This window comes from Guyanagaster necrorhizus (genome assembly GCF_019112545.1).
Source record: "Guyanagaster necrorhizus MCA 3950 unplaced genomic scaffold BT62scaffold_20, whole genome shotgun sequence".
NCBI lineage: Eukaryota > Fungi > Basidiomycota > Agaricomycetes > Agaricales > Physalacriaceae > Guyanagaster > Guyanagaster necrorhizus.
The window spans coordinates 717,645-732,972 of NW_025064899.1; the positions used below are offsets into that span (position 1 = coordinate 717,645).

The window sequence follows — 15,328 nt, forward strand, 5'->3', positions numbered from 1 at the left end:
TGTGGTGTTACCGGAAGACCGTGCTGACGTTGGACTTAAATTTCTGGTGGATCATATTAGGGCCAAGTTGCGTCCAGGCGGAGCGTGAGGAGATACAATATTTTCATATTTATTATATGGGGTGTACTACGCACGGCCCTCTCCATTTCTGTCGAACCGAATTGATATACTTCTGGAGATAGTCCAACCTCCGTAAACATTCCCAAACCTCTATGTTCATTGCCAGACTCTGACTGACAGTCGTTTCCATCTGACCTCTATCACAGGCTCTTATGCCAACAGGATGTTCTCAATCCAAAAGTCTATACAGGTGAACATGCAACGCATGATCACGTGAGGACTAGGAGATGTCCAGTAAAACATTCCTCAGGAGTTCAAGGATTTGAATTCGTGTGAAAGATGAAGGAACGAATATTCACATAGGCGTTAAATCGGCTTCTGTGGTCGCCGATGCCGCTCCACTACAATGGGACTGACTACGTTTCCCACTCATTTTTTTTGTGGATGATCTTCGGACTTAATGAACCCACGAGCTGCCTTGCGATGACAGCGGTTGCGAGGCTCGCATGTCTCGTGGCTTCGTGATAATATAAACCGGAGTTGTTGTAACTGCATCATTGGAGGCCTATCCTCATCGAGGCCGGGGACTTAGCGTCTTTATATCGTATAAAATCCTGTGGGAGAAGGAAAAAGTTTGTATCCCCCTATCAGCTTAATCATGAGCTCGACACCTGCAATGCCACCAGGCAGCGCAAGTACTCTTCTCGGTCTGTGGGTAAGCGTTTCTGCATTTCGTCGCTCCACCCGATGCTGAGAACCGCAGTTTGTCGGACTTTTCTTAGACTTGTACCTCCAGGGCATCCTGTCTGCTCAGGTTTGAACAGGTATCATGGCCATATTGGCACACCACTAATAATTCATTGTAGATATTGAATTACTTTTCGTGATATGGAAAGACGGACAAGCTGACTGTTCGCGCGTCCGTTGGGTTTCTTGCTTTGATCACGACGCTCGAGTCAATTCAGGTCTGTCGCCTCTCTTGGGGAGCTTTTTACTTTAGCCTGACTTGTCGACAATCTAGAGCTTGTACGTTTCACTGTCGCGGTCCGAGTCTACAAGAGAGAACTGACCTGGCGGAAAAGTGCCATCGTCTGGGTCCAGCTGGTAGAAGATTTTGCAGATATTCAAAGTGCTGGTCAATCATTGTACGCTTCCGCTCCTAGTAGACTCTCGATGACTGATTATTCTATTTAAGAGTCACGGCGTGGTACGAAGTCGGTCGGTCGTACACCGCTCGAGTTGTCTTTCGTGATAAACAATCGAAGAGCAGGCAATCCATTGATGGTCGCTCTCATCAGTTTTTACGTTCAATGTTATTATTGTTATAGATTGTGGATCATATCGGAGAGGTGGTGGATAGTTCTGCCAATCATGCTGGTCTGCATATTTGCTATCATCGCCGCCATATTGACTGTAAGTACCCGGGTATACCAGAAGAATAGTTCTCACTGCTTTAGATACGAGATATTGCTCACTTCAACGGTTCCCTGCCCTACTGGAGTGGGCACTTCCTCACATTTTATCTCCGATGTGCCCAGCTAATTTCTTATTCTGTTAGTGTCTGCTCATTTCGCGACCGTCTTTGGTAGGTGCAATCCTTTTTCTACGCGCCTGGACTCACTCTATTGAAGTCGCAGATGTGTTTCTGGCGGCGACAACAGCTTTTTTCCTCCTGAAGACCAGAAGGAACGTTCTGGCACAGTTAGCATCCAAGTCGTCGAAATTACCTGTAATGTATCTGACACGCACATTAGAACTAAAGGCATGATCAACGCACTGGTACGACTCACGTTCCAAACAGCAACGCCTGCCGTCATATAGTAAACAACCATGGAATAATGCCTTGCCTGGTCCCACACACTCACTTCGATGTAGCGTCCTTCTCACCATGATCTGCGTCTACCTTCCGATGGGCAAACCTAGAGTCGCGAACACACATTCAACCAGGCTCTACCCAAGCTGTATGCTATCAGTATGATGTGGACCCTCAATGCCCGGAAAGACATTCGTGTCTTCTACTATGACAGCTCGACCTCCAGGACGCATTCGCGGTCCCAAAGACCTACTCTCACGGGTAGATATTCAATTCAAGTTCTTACTCGTACGGAGGTCCTCCAGGTGAGCTAGTCCTGTGGGTCGTCGAGAAAAATTGGTTGACACTCATCAGATGTCGGATGCGGATACGCATACAGAGGCCACAGCCAGAAAAAGTGAAGAAGAGGCGTCCATTCAAAAGAAGCAAATTGAATAAATTCCTAGATTCTTAAATATATTGTGGGTGATCATGACTACAGATTAAAGCGGTTTCATTATTAGCGTCATTCTAAGGCTCCTCGGTTGATGCTTCGCTAGCTTAATGTCTGAAATACCATCAAAAGGCGCCGTCCTGCGGTGCGAAGACCACTCACCGCCACCACATATCCATCTCAGGTTGTTCATCGCTCTCTCACTCTCTTCCTGTTTCAAACACCTCAACTGCTCTCTCAACCGCAAACAGAGGCTTCCCGGCATCATGGTCCACCTTTGAAGGCCACATTAAATGGACATTCGGATGAAGACGAGCAATCCTCTCCATTTCTGGATAGATATCATCATACTCGACACTCGGTGTGGCACAAAAACCGCTACTTCTCACGGGGTAAGACGGCTGGAGGATAACTGTAAGGTTCGAAGGTATGGGCACCCTATCAAAGCATCAGCCAACGAACCCCCAGACAAAACAGACTGGCCGAGTGACTGCACACTCAGGATCACAGCCCAACACCCACTCCCTAACAGTACGCATACCAAGGGATGGACCATGTGCGTGCGCAGACGACGAGGATGGCATATTCCTTGCCCATCATGATCGCTCAGATGCAGCCGTCAAACCCTGAACAAAGACCGACGCTACCGCAACTTTCAGATAATGTTGCAGCTCTGCAGAAAAGCATACTATATTGGTATCCACAGAAGAGCGGCGGAATGAGAGAAATTTCAAGGGTAGTGGTACTACCCGAACAAAAATTGATTGGTTTTACAATCTTTATACACTGATCATGTCCAACGTCTATCAGCATACGATGAACATGTAATGGGTGGTTGCGTTGTATTCAGATCAATGTGAGCCCGTCACTGGTCTTCCCAACATTTGATGACTTATTCAAAAACGTTCTTATAATGCCAAGGCGGTGATGGATCTTGATGCAGAGCTCGGTGGAAACTGAGTCCAATGATCCCTTTCATTGCTCTGTGCTACTCAAGCGCTTGGAGAATCAGTCTAGAAACAGCATGCGTATAAATGATGCATGTATTTCGTGTTCCACCTACCTATACGACGATTTCGTATTTCTCGAGGTTCTTCACAGGGCTCCCCACCTTCCTCCATGCCAAGTCAGTATATCCTTCCATTCCTCGCTGTCTGCACCATAAATAATACGAACCCACAAAAGCCACCCGCTAATAGAGAAATCCGCGTAAGAAATCACATCTCCCATGAAATACTTGTCCTCCTTCATCCAGGCATCGATCTTTCCGAAATCATTCCTCAGTCGCGCCCATTCCTTTTCCTTATGAACACCCTTCGGAGCCGCCTCCTCAAGTGTCCTGCCGTCCAACGTATTCTTCTCTTTGGTGTCCCTGAAGAACCCTTGGCTGCGAGGATTCAAGATAGAGAAGGTCGTGACAACTGTGAATTGGCAGAGAGCGCCAAATTTATTTTCCAGGGCGTCGTTGAAAGCATAATGGAATGCGTCGGTTCCGAGGGGGATGGCGGTAGGCGTGTCAGGGTAGGTTTTGTCGAGGTATCGCGCGATCTCGGCCGAGTCTGATATGACAGCTCCAGTTGAAGCGTCGTGAAGGACAGGAAGAGTGTAATGGGATGTTACTCCGTCGCGTTTAGTAAGGTGGGATTTAGTCCCGGTTTTCGCGTACAGCAGTTCGATATCGGGGTATTCGACCCATTCTGTTTGATAGGGGAGGCCCTTGTAGTTGAGGACGTATCTATGATAAATGCGTGTCAGTAAGCATCTTTCATAGTAAAACGTAGATATGAACATGCCTGGCTTTCCAGACATTAGGGGACCAAGCGTTGCCTGGGGCAGTTGAGGGTATATCGTACAGAGTGATAGGCGCGGACATTTTAGACGATGAGAATGAAGAATTATCTCTCAGTATATATAGGAGTCAAAAGATCGGCTTTCATGGGGGGTTGTCATATGCGTAGGTTAATTGACAATTGCTTGGACCGTCTGATTGGTCCTGATGAAATAAACTCCATCGGATTCCCGTCGACACGAAAACACGCATCGCATTACTGCTCTGTTTTGATACATCGTGAAGGCCTATAGCAGTGGCGGATTTTTGATTCTGGTAGATGATCTCCATTTAATAATGCGGCTTCAAGCCAAAAGCTACCACAAGAAGGGTGAACTAGAAGCCATCCTGACTTAGGCGTTTCTGCGCCATTATAGATATTCAAGTAGTAACCGCTCTCCCAGAAGATGAGCCTTCTGAGGCTCATGGAAATTGAAATTGTAAGGTGAGCATGATCCCAACTTGATTTGAATCAAGTCCGACCCAATGAACCCAGGACTGGTTTATGTCAATGACTGCGAATCAGACTGTTCTCCTGTTCGAAGGAAAGCTGTCCTGGATTCCATTAGAGGTAAGTATTCGTGACAATCGTTGTTCCGAGTCAAGAGTTCATGATAGTGGATGATTAGTGATGATCAGAGTGTTTAAGTCCCGATTTGGCAATGAACGCCAAACTCTTTGGGCCGGTAATCTAAGCCGAATTATTCTGTCCACAATTAGTATTCAATTTCAGCTTACGGTTTTATCGGAAGAGGAAGGTATTTCCGCCATGGGTAATGACTGGTTTCAAATATCAAGGAAGTGTGCGTTCAAGCGAAGAATTAAACCCTTTCCAGATGGCCTTGCGAGACTCAAGAAAAAGCATGACATGGAATAAATTAGGGATTATTACTATTAACTGACAGAGAGGGTTGAATTAACGGGCTTAGTACGAGCCACCAGAAATCTATTCTCAAAGTCAGGAGACAATCAAAACCAAGAAAGAACGGATACATACAGTAGCATCGTCGCTGTCAACCGTACCCTCTGAGCCGCCTGTGATCTTCAATTTGGAGAAGTCCCATGTTCTGCATAGGATAGGATCAGGATCCAAGTAACGCGGTCGTCGATGGTGCTTACCCAGAACAGGCTCCGCAATCGATCGTCAGACGCTTGGCATCGTCTCCAACCCTAGCGAAGATTTGCATGAGTACAACGACGGCATGAACGAGACGCTTGACTCACGTGATGGTCGTGGTGCTTCCAGTGAAGTTGATATCTCTGTCAGAATATATGAAAAGCCGTAATCATAGCCTGGACATCAACCTGACTCACGAAATGGGGCCACCAGTTCCGGGGGTACCGTCATCGTCGGGGTATGACTGGGTGATCAAGACACCGTATTTGTCGATGCCGGTGATGGTATTTCTGTATGGACGAGCATAAGAGAGCTGGAGCAACAGCTGCAGTATACTCACCCAGAGTACGTGATGTCAGACACAGACGCATCAGTGGCTGAAGCTTTGACCTTGATTCTGAGTAGGCAATTCAGAAGAGTGAACACCACAATAAAGCCTCAGATACTTTACCTCAATCCGTACATCGAGTCCTTAACGGTGTTCCCAGAGATCGTCACGTCTGATACGGAATTGTCACTGGAGATGGAACCGATTGAAATGCCATGGCCGCCAGAGCACGTGTTGTCCTCGAAACTGGTGAATTCATCAGGTAAGCGGCTACTTTCACGAATGGAATGTCACATACACGATGCTAGAGCCATCATTGATAGCAAGGCAGTCATCCTGGTTCTTCACGACAGAGTTCTTAATAGTCACGTCATCTGCGGAAACGTCGAAACCCTGCAAATCATCAGCTTTGGAGTAATAGGATATGAAACAGTACCCACATCGGTGTTGGCACCGAGATCATCGGTATCTCCATCGCTGTTGTCGACCTATGAAGGTCAGGTAAGCCTCTGACAGACGAACGAAAGGAATTCGGCGTACCGTGATGCTGTCGAAGACGAGGCCGTCACTGTTACCGATGGAGATAGCCTGAGCGGGGCTGTTCAATACCGTGAAGTCAGAGTAGGTGCCGGAGCCCTTGAACCTAGGTCCAGCGTCAGGTGCTAGAACATCATTGCGAACATGAAAGGACGTGCTTCAAGAGCGGGTGAGGCTTGTCGACACCGCCGTCTGTGCCTTCTCCATCCCAGTAGTCGGCACCATTTCCCTGTCAAGGCCATTGTAACATTGAAGCGGTAAAATAATGAAACGGTGCTCACGTCGAATGAGTATCCTGCGCCATTGAATGTGATGTCGTCGCCGTCGATGGTGAATAATGGTCCATCGCCTGGGAGAGCATCGACCCGGTCAGATCCCGGTCAGATAACTATGAGAGGTACGCACTAGAAGTCTTGGCGAAGGTGATGTCGCCAGCCATGGTGATGGTCGCGCCTGATTTGGGCTAATGGAAATACATGAGATATATTTGATGCTTGGTCGAAAGGGACGTACAGAGAGTGACAATGTGCCTGGAGATCATTGCGGTCAGCAAGGAAATGTAAAGGAGTGTCCTTGGACTTACTTCCGCTAGGAACAGTGAAGGCAGAGATGGTAACCGAAGAGCAACTCGAGATGGATGAAGCGGTCGATACAGACGAAATCGTGCAACTTGAACGCTCCTCCAGTTCTTCAGTCGGGATAGCCGACACGACCGCAAGCACTGCGGCGGTAAAGACGAACTGGCGGAAAGCGTGTGTGAACATGATGAATGAAGGTGAGAGATGCAAAAGACTGAAAGCAAACCAGAGATGCTGAATACTCCGACCTCGACATCTCCTGATTTTTATACCGTTCAAACGACTGTGCTGGAATATTCACGGAGGTGGACGCCTAAAAAGAAACTTCTGCAAAGAATGCATAGATGATCTGCATGCTGAAACGAGGTTGACATAATATTCTGTGAGATCTTTTCAGCCACCCATAGCGACCCGGCGCCCTTGGCGTCGTCCGAAAGTCCGAGTAACAAGCACCCCGCCTTCAGCCGTGGAAAACAATCTCCAATGCGTCCTCTATGGAACAAACGGTTATAGGAAAACACATAAGTTTTGTAGCATTGTATGAATTTTCATACCAAGAAGTCTTTTCCGGCCCACCTGGTGTGAACACACGGATGCTGGTTTCGCATCCGACTCCATTCACTAAGTACATCTTCCCCTCCAGGGCCATCCAGACCATCTCTCGTCTAAGCGGCACGGTTAAATTTTCCGAGAATGTGCAAGATACAAATAATTCCGCTTTTTGCAACCGATGTACTAGTGCTATAGCATACAACCCACAAGGTCCCGATCCCGGTACACCTGGATGGCAGCCATTTTAGTAAATGCAAGGAAAACAGATTTAATTCAGCCCCGGCCCGACAGATTAGAAGACTAGAACAATTTTGAATATTTTTTCGATCAGTGTCCCGCCTTTTGACTACGAAAATGGTCACCTGGCAGAAATCGGAGAAATAAGCCAGCGTCACTGAATAACTTTGGCACACCATTCCGAAAGCTCTCAGCTGAATTCCCTAGAGCAGATAGATTCGGCACAAGAAGCTGAGGTGACGGTGTTTACGATATTAACCGAGAGCGCCGCTATACTACATATTCTGAATATGCACGACAGCATAAGTGAGCAACGTTTCAAATCAACTATATCACAAACACTTGTCAATCAACAGCGGTGCATTTAAACAAGACATCGTACCGGGGTTCTCTTATGGTATCAAAAACGTTGTAGAATCGTATAAGCGTCTGTTTCCTGAGCTTTCAAAGGTGTCCAGCCTCATGTACCGTAGATATTAATAGCAAGCCGTCGACCTTTATAGTCACAGGTGCTTTGCTTTCAGACTTGTTGAAGGCGAGGTCGCAAATCTCACCCGAGAGGCTACGCCGTTTTTTTTTTACATCACAAACGTGCGCGGTGCCGAAATATCGGTAGCTATACAGTTAGATTTACGACAACATGCCATAGCAGAGTCAGCTGAGCGACTTTTCTGGACTAGGGAGGAGGCATTACGCACTGTATGATGGAAGCTTGACGTATTTTACCTCTGGAAGAAGAGCGAAGCGACAGGCTTGTTCTTGCTCGACATTCTCGGCGGTCAATATGGCTACAAATCGATTCATATATAAATGCGAATCCGATACAAAATAATGAGTGTAATCTGAGAAAACTTAGCAGAAGCTCCGATGACGAAAGCGCCACTTGCCAAGAAAACACAAATCCAACATCTGCCCACCCTTGCATAAAATCGGGATAGTCCCCAACAAATCGAGCCACTCTCCGATGACTCTCTTCAATGAACCAGCCTGGCATCCACTGCTCTGACGGCGAGTTCACTCCCACATGATAGTGGGTCTTGGCCAAATCCAGCAGCTCGTCTAAGTCCGTCACATCAATCGGCTCTTTCTCCTGCATATACACCTTCTCCGAGTCGACGTGGTCCTCCCACCCACGAAGTTTCATCAACAGCATACACATGAAGGGCATAAGAGGCAGATCTCGGTAACGCTGTACATACGTTATCCGACTGAATGGCACCAGCGGGATTTGAAGGTTCGTCGAAGCCCCAGGAGTAAGGATGTCCACTTTACAAGAGCGTATCCCCCGCCCTTTGGAATTAATCCGGAGTGCATACCACAAAACACGATACGTCGCCTGTGGATTGACGGAACGTTTGAGGAAGAACCTGTCATCTGCCTCAACGAGGAGGTCCTTTATGTCCTCGGCATTCACATCATCGTCGAGGACAACGAGGTCTACATCCTAGGCAGAAGGTCAAGTGAAGAAATGGAAATGATACCGAATATGCATACGTTGGGGTCTCTACCACTCATGCCGTATATCGAACAAGCAGCACTCCCAAACAGACAGCATTCGTACCCGCTATCTCGGAGAGCCTTCACCGCTGCACGGGCAGCACGCCGGACTTCCAGAGAAGAGAGCGGATCAGCGGGCATGGTGGTGGTGGTGGTAGCAGGTAAAGGTATTTTGTGGTACCATGACCGTGACGGTGAGAAGAACTAAAATGCGACGGCCGAGGCGCGTGTCTGATATTCCCACGAATATGTAATCCTTCTTGCACCTAGACCACTATCATCTGATTCTTCTTCCCCCCGCAACGATGGCATCCCTAGCAGCAATGGCGGAGCCGCCTGTTCGTCACGTCGACGGCGCAATGATGGACTATTTCATGATAGAGCTCGTCAATGCCGTCCGGGCATCTTCATCAGTCGCGATGGCTCGCGCAAAGAAAGTCGAACAAGAGATGGTCGAGTCTGGATTGATACCGCCGCCAGCACCATCAGCACCAGTGTTGCCTCTCAAAGATAATCCTAGGGACTCGTTGTCTAGCATTGCTTCGCGAAACAGTGCCGCCGCCAAAGCAAATCCAGTGACCGAGGCAGAGGAGGCGGTACGGATGCGCTTGGAGGCCATTGGGATGCACGTCGGTGCCAATTTTACAGAGAGGTGCGCGTCGTGCCAATGCAGGAGGCCGTCTGTGCTGAAGACCGATATAGACTTTGCTTGGAAAGGATGCTTTTCTCCGAAACGCTCGACGCCGTCAAGTTCATCTGCAAGGATATTTGGACCGCCTGTTGGGACAAGCAAGTTGATAATCTGCGGACAAATCATAGGGTCATTACCCTCCTTTCGTTGGCATTCTGTTGCTGATGCTGCCTTAGGGTGTCTACGTCCTCCAGGATAATTCGTTCAAATCAATCTCTCGCCTTTCTTCTTGGAAGGGCCGTGAAGATGCCTTGCAGCAAGCAAAAATGGTGATTCTATTTCTCTCTAAATTATACATTCTTATCGATGACATCTTGTAGTATGTTGCTTTACCAGCTGGTATCATCAAGGGCGCCCTCTCAAGGTTGGGATACAACAGCACCGTCGCTCCAGAAGTTACATCCCTTCCGCAATGCAAGTTCTATCATATTGTCCACATCCATGCTTTTGACCGATTGTTTGGATAAGGCACTTTCCAAGTCAAACTTCCAAAGTCGTAAGATAAAGAATTGCGCTACACGGCAGATATAGTAGGTTTATGCTTATTTAACTGCTATTCCTGGGAGTCTGACACAATAAGTTAGGAAGTATATGCACTCTCTTGCACGTGTGCTGGGGATAGTCGTCCAGACTTCTGAGGCTGAATGCGGGAGGTATGAGATTATGACTTGGCTCAAAGGCTTCATTCGGGGTGCTACGCTGCCAACGAACCACGGGTCTGTCACAACAAAGATTGCGTTTCTGATTACGGGCGTAATATCACGATGTATCAGCCAGTCAATAGTGCGTTCTGTATGCCATATGCCTCTGGATCTGAAATACTGCTTTATATTTGTCTTCGTGCGGACCGAAGGAACTTCATCAGATTGAGCTGTAGCATGCGGGGTGGAACAGTGATGCCGTCTTCGAAAACTGTTTGGAAATGGAACTACGTCACGCGAGCTCCTTCTCGCCTTTCATTTAAGCAGGGCTACATGTAGCAAGCAAGAACGTGGAGACCGAACGGTTAGTTTTCTTGTAGATCCACGTTCGACATGCTATTACAGGCTCCCAATACCGGCAAGTCCGCACTGTCGAGCTCGAGGTGAGTTTTCCTCTAATTTTTTATTTCTCGCTCCATGTCGACTACTAGCATTGTTTAGGAAAGGCTTGGAAGTCGTAAACACAACAACTAAACTATGTTACCTGGCTAAAGTTTGTCCACACACGACAAACTGTGACATCTACCCCTTCACTCAGCCTTAGATGTGACGTGCCTTCCCATCGACAGGCGCAAAAATGTGAATGTGTTCCATTCTACCTTCCAAGTCCAGCTTCCGAAGCGGCCGTGACGTATCATATTGAGCCACCTGTCTCCTTCAATATTGTCAAATCACCTTCACCCTACGATATTGCCGCAGAATGTTGTTAAGGCCAACTTGACTATATCGACATGTCAGAACTACTGCCCGGGAAAGCAAGTTGACATCGAAGTGCAATGACCTGCTCCTACAACGCGTGGCTGGTCATACCTCCTCGCATTTTCGCTCTCATTCTCGTTCATCAACGCCATCCACCACAGACCTTTCCCGTAGCTCGCGTGTAGCACCCCAGAACGAGATGACAGAAATTTTTCAAACGGATCATCATCAGCAACTGTCGCTATATCCCATGCCTTATTCTGGACCGTGATCGATGCTCAGATCCAGAGCCGTTCCACCAACACTGGATAATTGTTCATAAAAATGCAACAGGAAGTCACCCGGTATAGATTAGGCGTGAGTCTCATTCACCGTCCTTTATCACGATACCTGGTTGGACGATTTGCATACAACATGCAGACTCATTTATGATTTACTTGTACATGCCTGTCTACAAACACGCAGCGAATATTTATGTGCTTCTTCTTCCCACCGGTCTCATTATAGAACAGTCTCATACTTCTCAAAGTCCTTCACCAACGTGCCCCACCTACCTTCGTGCCACGTCAAGATATCCTTCCACTCTTCGCTATCCGCACCACATACGGTGCGAATCCACAAGATTGACGCACTAACCGTGAAATCCGCATACGACACAGTATCCCCCATGACATACCTATCCCCCTTGCCATACCATGCATTGACCTTGCCCAAATCCTCCTTGACCCTGGCCCACTCCCTCTTCCTATCCTCACCCTTCGGGCTCACATCCTCCAATTTCCTCCCCCCAAACGCGTTGGCCTCCCTCGTCCTCCTATAATACTCCTCGCTGACGGGATTCAAGAGGAAGGTGGCCGGTATTCCAACGAGCTTCCGGAGAGCACCAGACTGGGAGCGTACTAACGCCTCGTGAAAGGCGTAGTGGAATGCATCAGTGCCCGCAGGGATAACAGTGGGTGTTTCGGGGTAGATTTTGTCGAGGTACCGGACGATGGCTGCGGAGTCGGAGACAAAGGCGCCAGTGGAGGGATCGTAAAGAAGGGGCAGAGTGTAGTGGGGTGTTATGCCGTCAGCTTTGGTAGCGCTGGCTTGCACGCCGAGCTTTTTGTACAGGGCTTCGATGTGAGGGAACTCAACCCATTCAGTGCGGTATGGAAGGCCCTTATAGTTGATGACGTATCTGGACGCCATGGTGAGCGGTGTGTACTACGCTGGGAAATTTAAAGGAACGGACCTGACTTTATTGCCGTTAGGCGACCATGCGTTATTGAGGAGAGTCGAGGGGATGTCGTATAGAGTGAGAGACTTGGACATTTTGGATGATGATTGACCTAATCTCAGGGATCGACAGATATAGTGACTCGAAGACCGTGGGATTGATTATGGAGTATTTCCTGCCACTTGACGTTTTGATACTGTCACGTGGGCGAGCTGACTGATGAACGACGTTCTAGCTCATGAAGAATTCCCGCGGGTCCCCGTTAACGAGAAAGATTTGAAATCAGAACGTGACTCTTCTCTTACCACCCTTGTCCGAGTCGTGTATGGGAAGGAAATTTCTTCCATTTGACTGGATCGCTTGCCGTGTCAAGTGGTGAGAGACGAGTATAGAACCGTGTTAATTTCCTTCGCGACAAGAGGTGCTGATGGTACTGGTTTTACGGAGATTTCTCTTTCGATCAGCTCCGAGTAGTAACCTGAGGAATCGACATTTATACTCAAGAGGTGCTCTCATAATTTTCCACTACTTGATGCTCCGGTATTGACATGTGTGCGGGCCGACGAACGTTGACCGATAACCGATGAAGGAAGGCTATAATTGAAATTCATGTCGGGTTTCCGTTTATTATGAAGAAAAATCGGAGGGAAAACGTGACCAGACTGATGACAATCTTTCTCATACACCGTAACGAGTTCTGCGAGTTCTCATACCGGTTTCTCAGGCTATCTGAATCTCTCTCTCACATTCTGGCAAGCCTGCTTGATCATATCTTCGTGGAACTCGTATCTCTATATAATGTCTGGTAGCCGGGGCGGGTGTATTGCAAGTGGTTGCAGAAATTCAAACTCACACAGATAACTACACAACCCCGTCAGTAACCACCGCTTTGAGCAAAAAATAAAATAGCGTTTTCATAAAACTAGTTTACCTGTCCTGTAAAAAAAGGTATACAGGACGGGTACAATTTCCATTAAAAGAGGTGGCCAATCAGTGTTCTCGACATGTGCTCGCACTATGACCTTTTCGGGACCCATCCGATTAAGTTCCGCGCAATCGAGGATACCGAGTCCCGACCAAGCCCAATCAAACCGCGTCATAAGTGAAGGAGAAAAGAAGGAAATCTCCAGTCGTGAGCCCGCCAAAACACTCCTGAACATCTGAAATCAGCTACCTGCTCGTAGATGGAAGTACAATACCTTTGTATGTTTGTATTCTTAAGAACACCCGGACATATGAATGCTGCAAATTTTATTTTTGAAAGAGCCAGAACCCGCACCAAAATGAACGAAGACAAAAGAAAGACGTGATTAAGATACAAATAAGTATTCGCTTGCGATCTCCAATGGGTATCAAAATTTAGAGGAGAATCGCGAACACCACAGACGATACGCCCATAACCATCAGCGCCTGCCATGCCTGTGCACCAAAGTTCACTGCGCCATTACTAGTCTTGGCAGAGTTTGAATTGGTACTTTTGGCAGACGCCTCCGTCGTGCTTGTACTGGTAGTATCGGAGGCGGCTAACGACGTTGCCTCGGTCGTGGTCTGAACCGTACTCGTGGTCATTACTGATGCTGAGTACGTGGCAGAAGTAGAGTTCGAAGAAAAGTCAGGAGCCGCAACAGCAAGGGAGGGATCGACAAGGGCGCCGGTCCCCCAGGCGATATCAGAACCGTCGGGTTGAGTAGAGTTTGTGGGTGTAGTGCTTTTACCGTTGGTAGAGGCAATAGTGAAGCGGGTGACCCAGGTCGTGTTGGCAGCTGCAGGAGCGGTGAACTGATAGAAATAGATTGCAGAGTTAGGGGTCACCTGCCGCCAAAAAAAAAAAAAAAGATCAGTAACTGAAAGCAGAAAATTGCCAGTCCCACCCAGAAGGTATAACACTTACGTCTGGACATGTATAGTTGTATGAACCGTCTGCTGTTCCGTCTTGTCCTGTTGCAACCGCTGAATTACACATGGCATCATGAATACGCAGCACTTTGATACACCAGCGAAGATCTTACTTGTTATGTGAACCATGGCAGTGTTGCTCCCGGTCATCAGCTCGATAGCCATGTCCTTCCATGCCGTCGTCGACGATTTGTCTCCGGTCCATTCTATAACGCAGGTATCTCCCTCGTCATACGAGTCACCCGGTCCTGGAACGGTAGGAACGACATCGGCATAGGCACCAATGATGGCGGAGATAACAGTGATAGTGAACAGCTTTGAAAACATTGCAGAACGACTAGGAAGATTGAAAGATTTTGCAAGCCTAAATTAGAATGATACTGAGGAATGGGTAGGAAGAGAAAGAATGCTCACTCACGCAGGCCGTAAAAGGTTTAAAAGGGAAAAGAGCGACCTATAGGAGTAAAAAAGAATGTGGTGGAACCGGTGCAGCTAGACAGTGGACGGTGGAGGAAAAACAGGAGTATTGAGACATAGATGCTTACCGTGCGGAATCACGGTAACGCGTGACTGACCCTTTCAACCCGAAACACCCGGGTGCCTGAGCATAAGTCTGTCGAGTGGGAAACACATTCATTCACGACGATATCTTTTGATAGAAGGTCTCTTTTGTCGCTTTCCTCATGTTACGCGCAATATCTATATCGTCCAACTGAATGTCCTTTACGTTACTGCGGTATAAATCTCTGGGGATACGTAATGCAGTTAACCTTGCAGTTCCTGAATAGGACCGGCCGAGACTAAGTACCAGCATTGCTAAACAATTGTTCTCGCCATTTGAATTACCTTAGTCTACAGGAAATTAGCGAACTAGATGATGTACCAGAAATATAACTAAGTAACCCGAGCCATTCTTTTGACTCTCGTTGCAAAGGAAGTACAGCTTAGTACGCTAACCAAAAACGAGACAGCAATGTGAGTCATTGCGGAGTAATATCCATAAACTCAGACTGGTTAGACATCGAAGGTGGATACGCAGGAACAAAAATGGCGCCAAAGACAGACGATCGGGAGCGTTCATCCGGACAGGACAACTAGGAAACGAGAGGCTCGCCCCAGAGCCAGAAGAAGACGAGGGCGAC

General features: G+C 47.7%; 8 protein-coding genes across 8 annotated transcripts; 2 read left to right on the top strand and 6 right to left on the bottom strand.

Annotated features, from left to right (window-relative positions):
* Positions 1-736: 736 nt before the first annotated feature.
* On the top strand, positions 737-2,387 carry BT62DRAFT_934552 (uncharacterized protein; the record flags this gene model as incomplete). The annotated part of the gene is made up of 11 exons (XM_043186750.1): positions 737-775; positions 824-874; positions 957-1,025; positions 1,120-1,205; positions 1,256-1,278; positions 1,331-1,501; positions 1,650-1,761; positions 1,815-1,880; positions 1,936-1,984; positions 2,008-2,178; positions 2,228-2,387. The coding sequence occupies 11 exons, from the start codon at positions 737-739 to the stop codon at positions 2,309-2,311; spliced, it is 921 nt and encodes a 306-aa protein (XP_043037468.1). The 3' UTR covers positions 2,312-2,387.
* A 33-nt stretch (positions 2,388-2,420) lies between these two features.
* BT62DRAFT_1078136 (uncharacterized protein) lies at positions 2,421-2,890 on the bottom strand (the record flags this gene model as incomplete). The annotated part of the gene is made up of 2 exons (XM_043179361.1): positions 2,421-2,744; positions 2,769-2,890. 2 exons carry the CDS (start codon positions 2,888-2,890, stop codon positions 2,507-2,509), a joined length of 360 nt encoding a protein of 119 aa, XP_043037469.1. The 3' UTR covers positions 2,421-2,506.
* A 511-nt stretch (positions 2,891-3,401) lies between these two features.
* Positions 3,402-4,179, bottom strand: BT62DRAFT_981875 (uncharacterized protein; the record flags this gene model as incomplete). Its single annotated transcript, XM_043189640.1, has 2 exons — positions 3,402-4,041; positions 4,100-4,179. 2 exons carry the CDS (start codon positions 4,177-4,179, stop codon positions 3,402-3,404), a joined length of 720 nt encoding a protein of 239 aa, XP_043037470.1.
* An 837-nt stretch (positions 4,180-5,016) lies between these two features.
* Positions 5,017-7,322, bottom strand: BT62DRAFT_971774 (polygalacturonase). Its single transcript, XM_043189038.1, has 15 exons — positions 6,700-7,322; positions 6,630-6,646; positions 6,522-6,579; positions 6,398-6,465; positions 6,275-6,345; positions 6,120-6,222; positions 6,020-6,067; positions 5,878-5,972; positions 5,703-5,825; positions 5,592-5,648; positions 5,449-5,541; positions 5,359-5,394; positions 5,254-5,304; positions 5,132-5,201; positions 5,017-5,080 (listed from the first exon to the last, which is right to left on the bottom strand). Exons 1-15 carry the CDS (start codon positions 6,878-6,880, stop codon positions 5,060-5,062), a joined length of 1,092 nt encoding a protein of 363 aa, XP_043037471.1. The 5' UTR covers positions 6,881-7,322; the 3' UTR covers positions 5,017-5,059.
* Positions 7,323-7,926: 604 nt separating this feature from the next.
* On the bottom strand, positions 7,927-9,205 carry BT62DRAFT_306614 (uncharacterized protein). Its single transcript, XM_043180452.1, has 4 exons — positions 8,978-9,205; positions 8,371-8,927; positions 8,182-8,325; positions 7,927-8,099 (listed from the first exon to the last, which is right to left on the bottom strand). Coding segments are annotated over exons 1-3 (702 nt in total). The 5' UTR covers positions 9,122-9,205; the 3' UTR covers positions 7,927-8,099; positions 8,182-8,324.
* Position 9,206: 1 nt separating this feature from the next.
* BT62DRAFT_306536 (TRAPP complex subunit trs33) lies at positions 9,207-10,328 on the top strand. Its single transcript, XM_043180451.1, has 6 exons — positions 9,207-9,632; positions 9,683-9,800; positions 9,848-9,940; positions 9,992-10,085; positions 10,140-10,201; positions 10,252-10,328. The coding sequence occupies exons 1-5, from the start codon at positions 9,286-9,288 to the stop codon at positions 10,169-10,171; spliced, it is 684 nt and encodes a 227-aa protein (XP_043037473.1). The 5' UTR covers positions 9,207-9,285; the 3' UTR covers positions 10,172-10,201; positions 10,252-10,328.
* A 1,132-nt stretch (positions 10,329-11,460) lies between these two features.
* On the bottom strand, positions 11,461-12,514 carry BT62DRAFT_934559 (uncharacterized protein). Its single transcript, XM_043186751.1, has 2 exons — positions 12,306-12,514; positions 11,461-12,251 (listed from the first exon to the last, which is right to left on the bottom strand). Exons 1-2 carry the CDS (start codon positions 12,383-12,385, stop codon positions 11,573-11,575), a joined length of 759 nt encoding a protein of 252 aa, XP_043037474.1. The 5' UTR covers positions 12,386-12,514; the 3' UTR covers positions 11,461-11,572.
* A 760-nt stretch (positions 12,515-13,274) lies between these two features.
* On the bottom strand, positions 13,275-14,699 carry BT62DRAFT_971781 (uncharacterized protein). Its single transcript, XM_043189039.1, has 4 exons — positions 14,601-14,699; positions 14,300-14,550; positions 14,182-14,240; positions 13,275-14,102 (listed from the first exon to the last, which is right to left on the bottom strand). Exons 2-4 carry the CDS (start codon positions 14,511-14,513, stop codon positions 13,650-13,652), a joined length of 726 nt encoding a protein of 241 aa, XP_043037475.1. The 5' UTR covers positions 14,514-14,550; positions 14,601-14,699; the 3' UTR covers positions 13,275-13,649.
* Between the last annotated feature and the right edge of the window lie 629 nt (positions 14,700-15,328).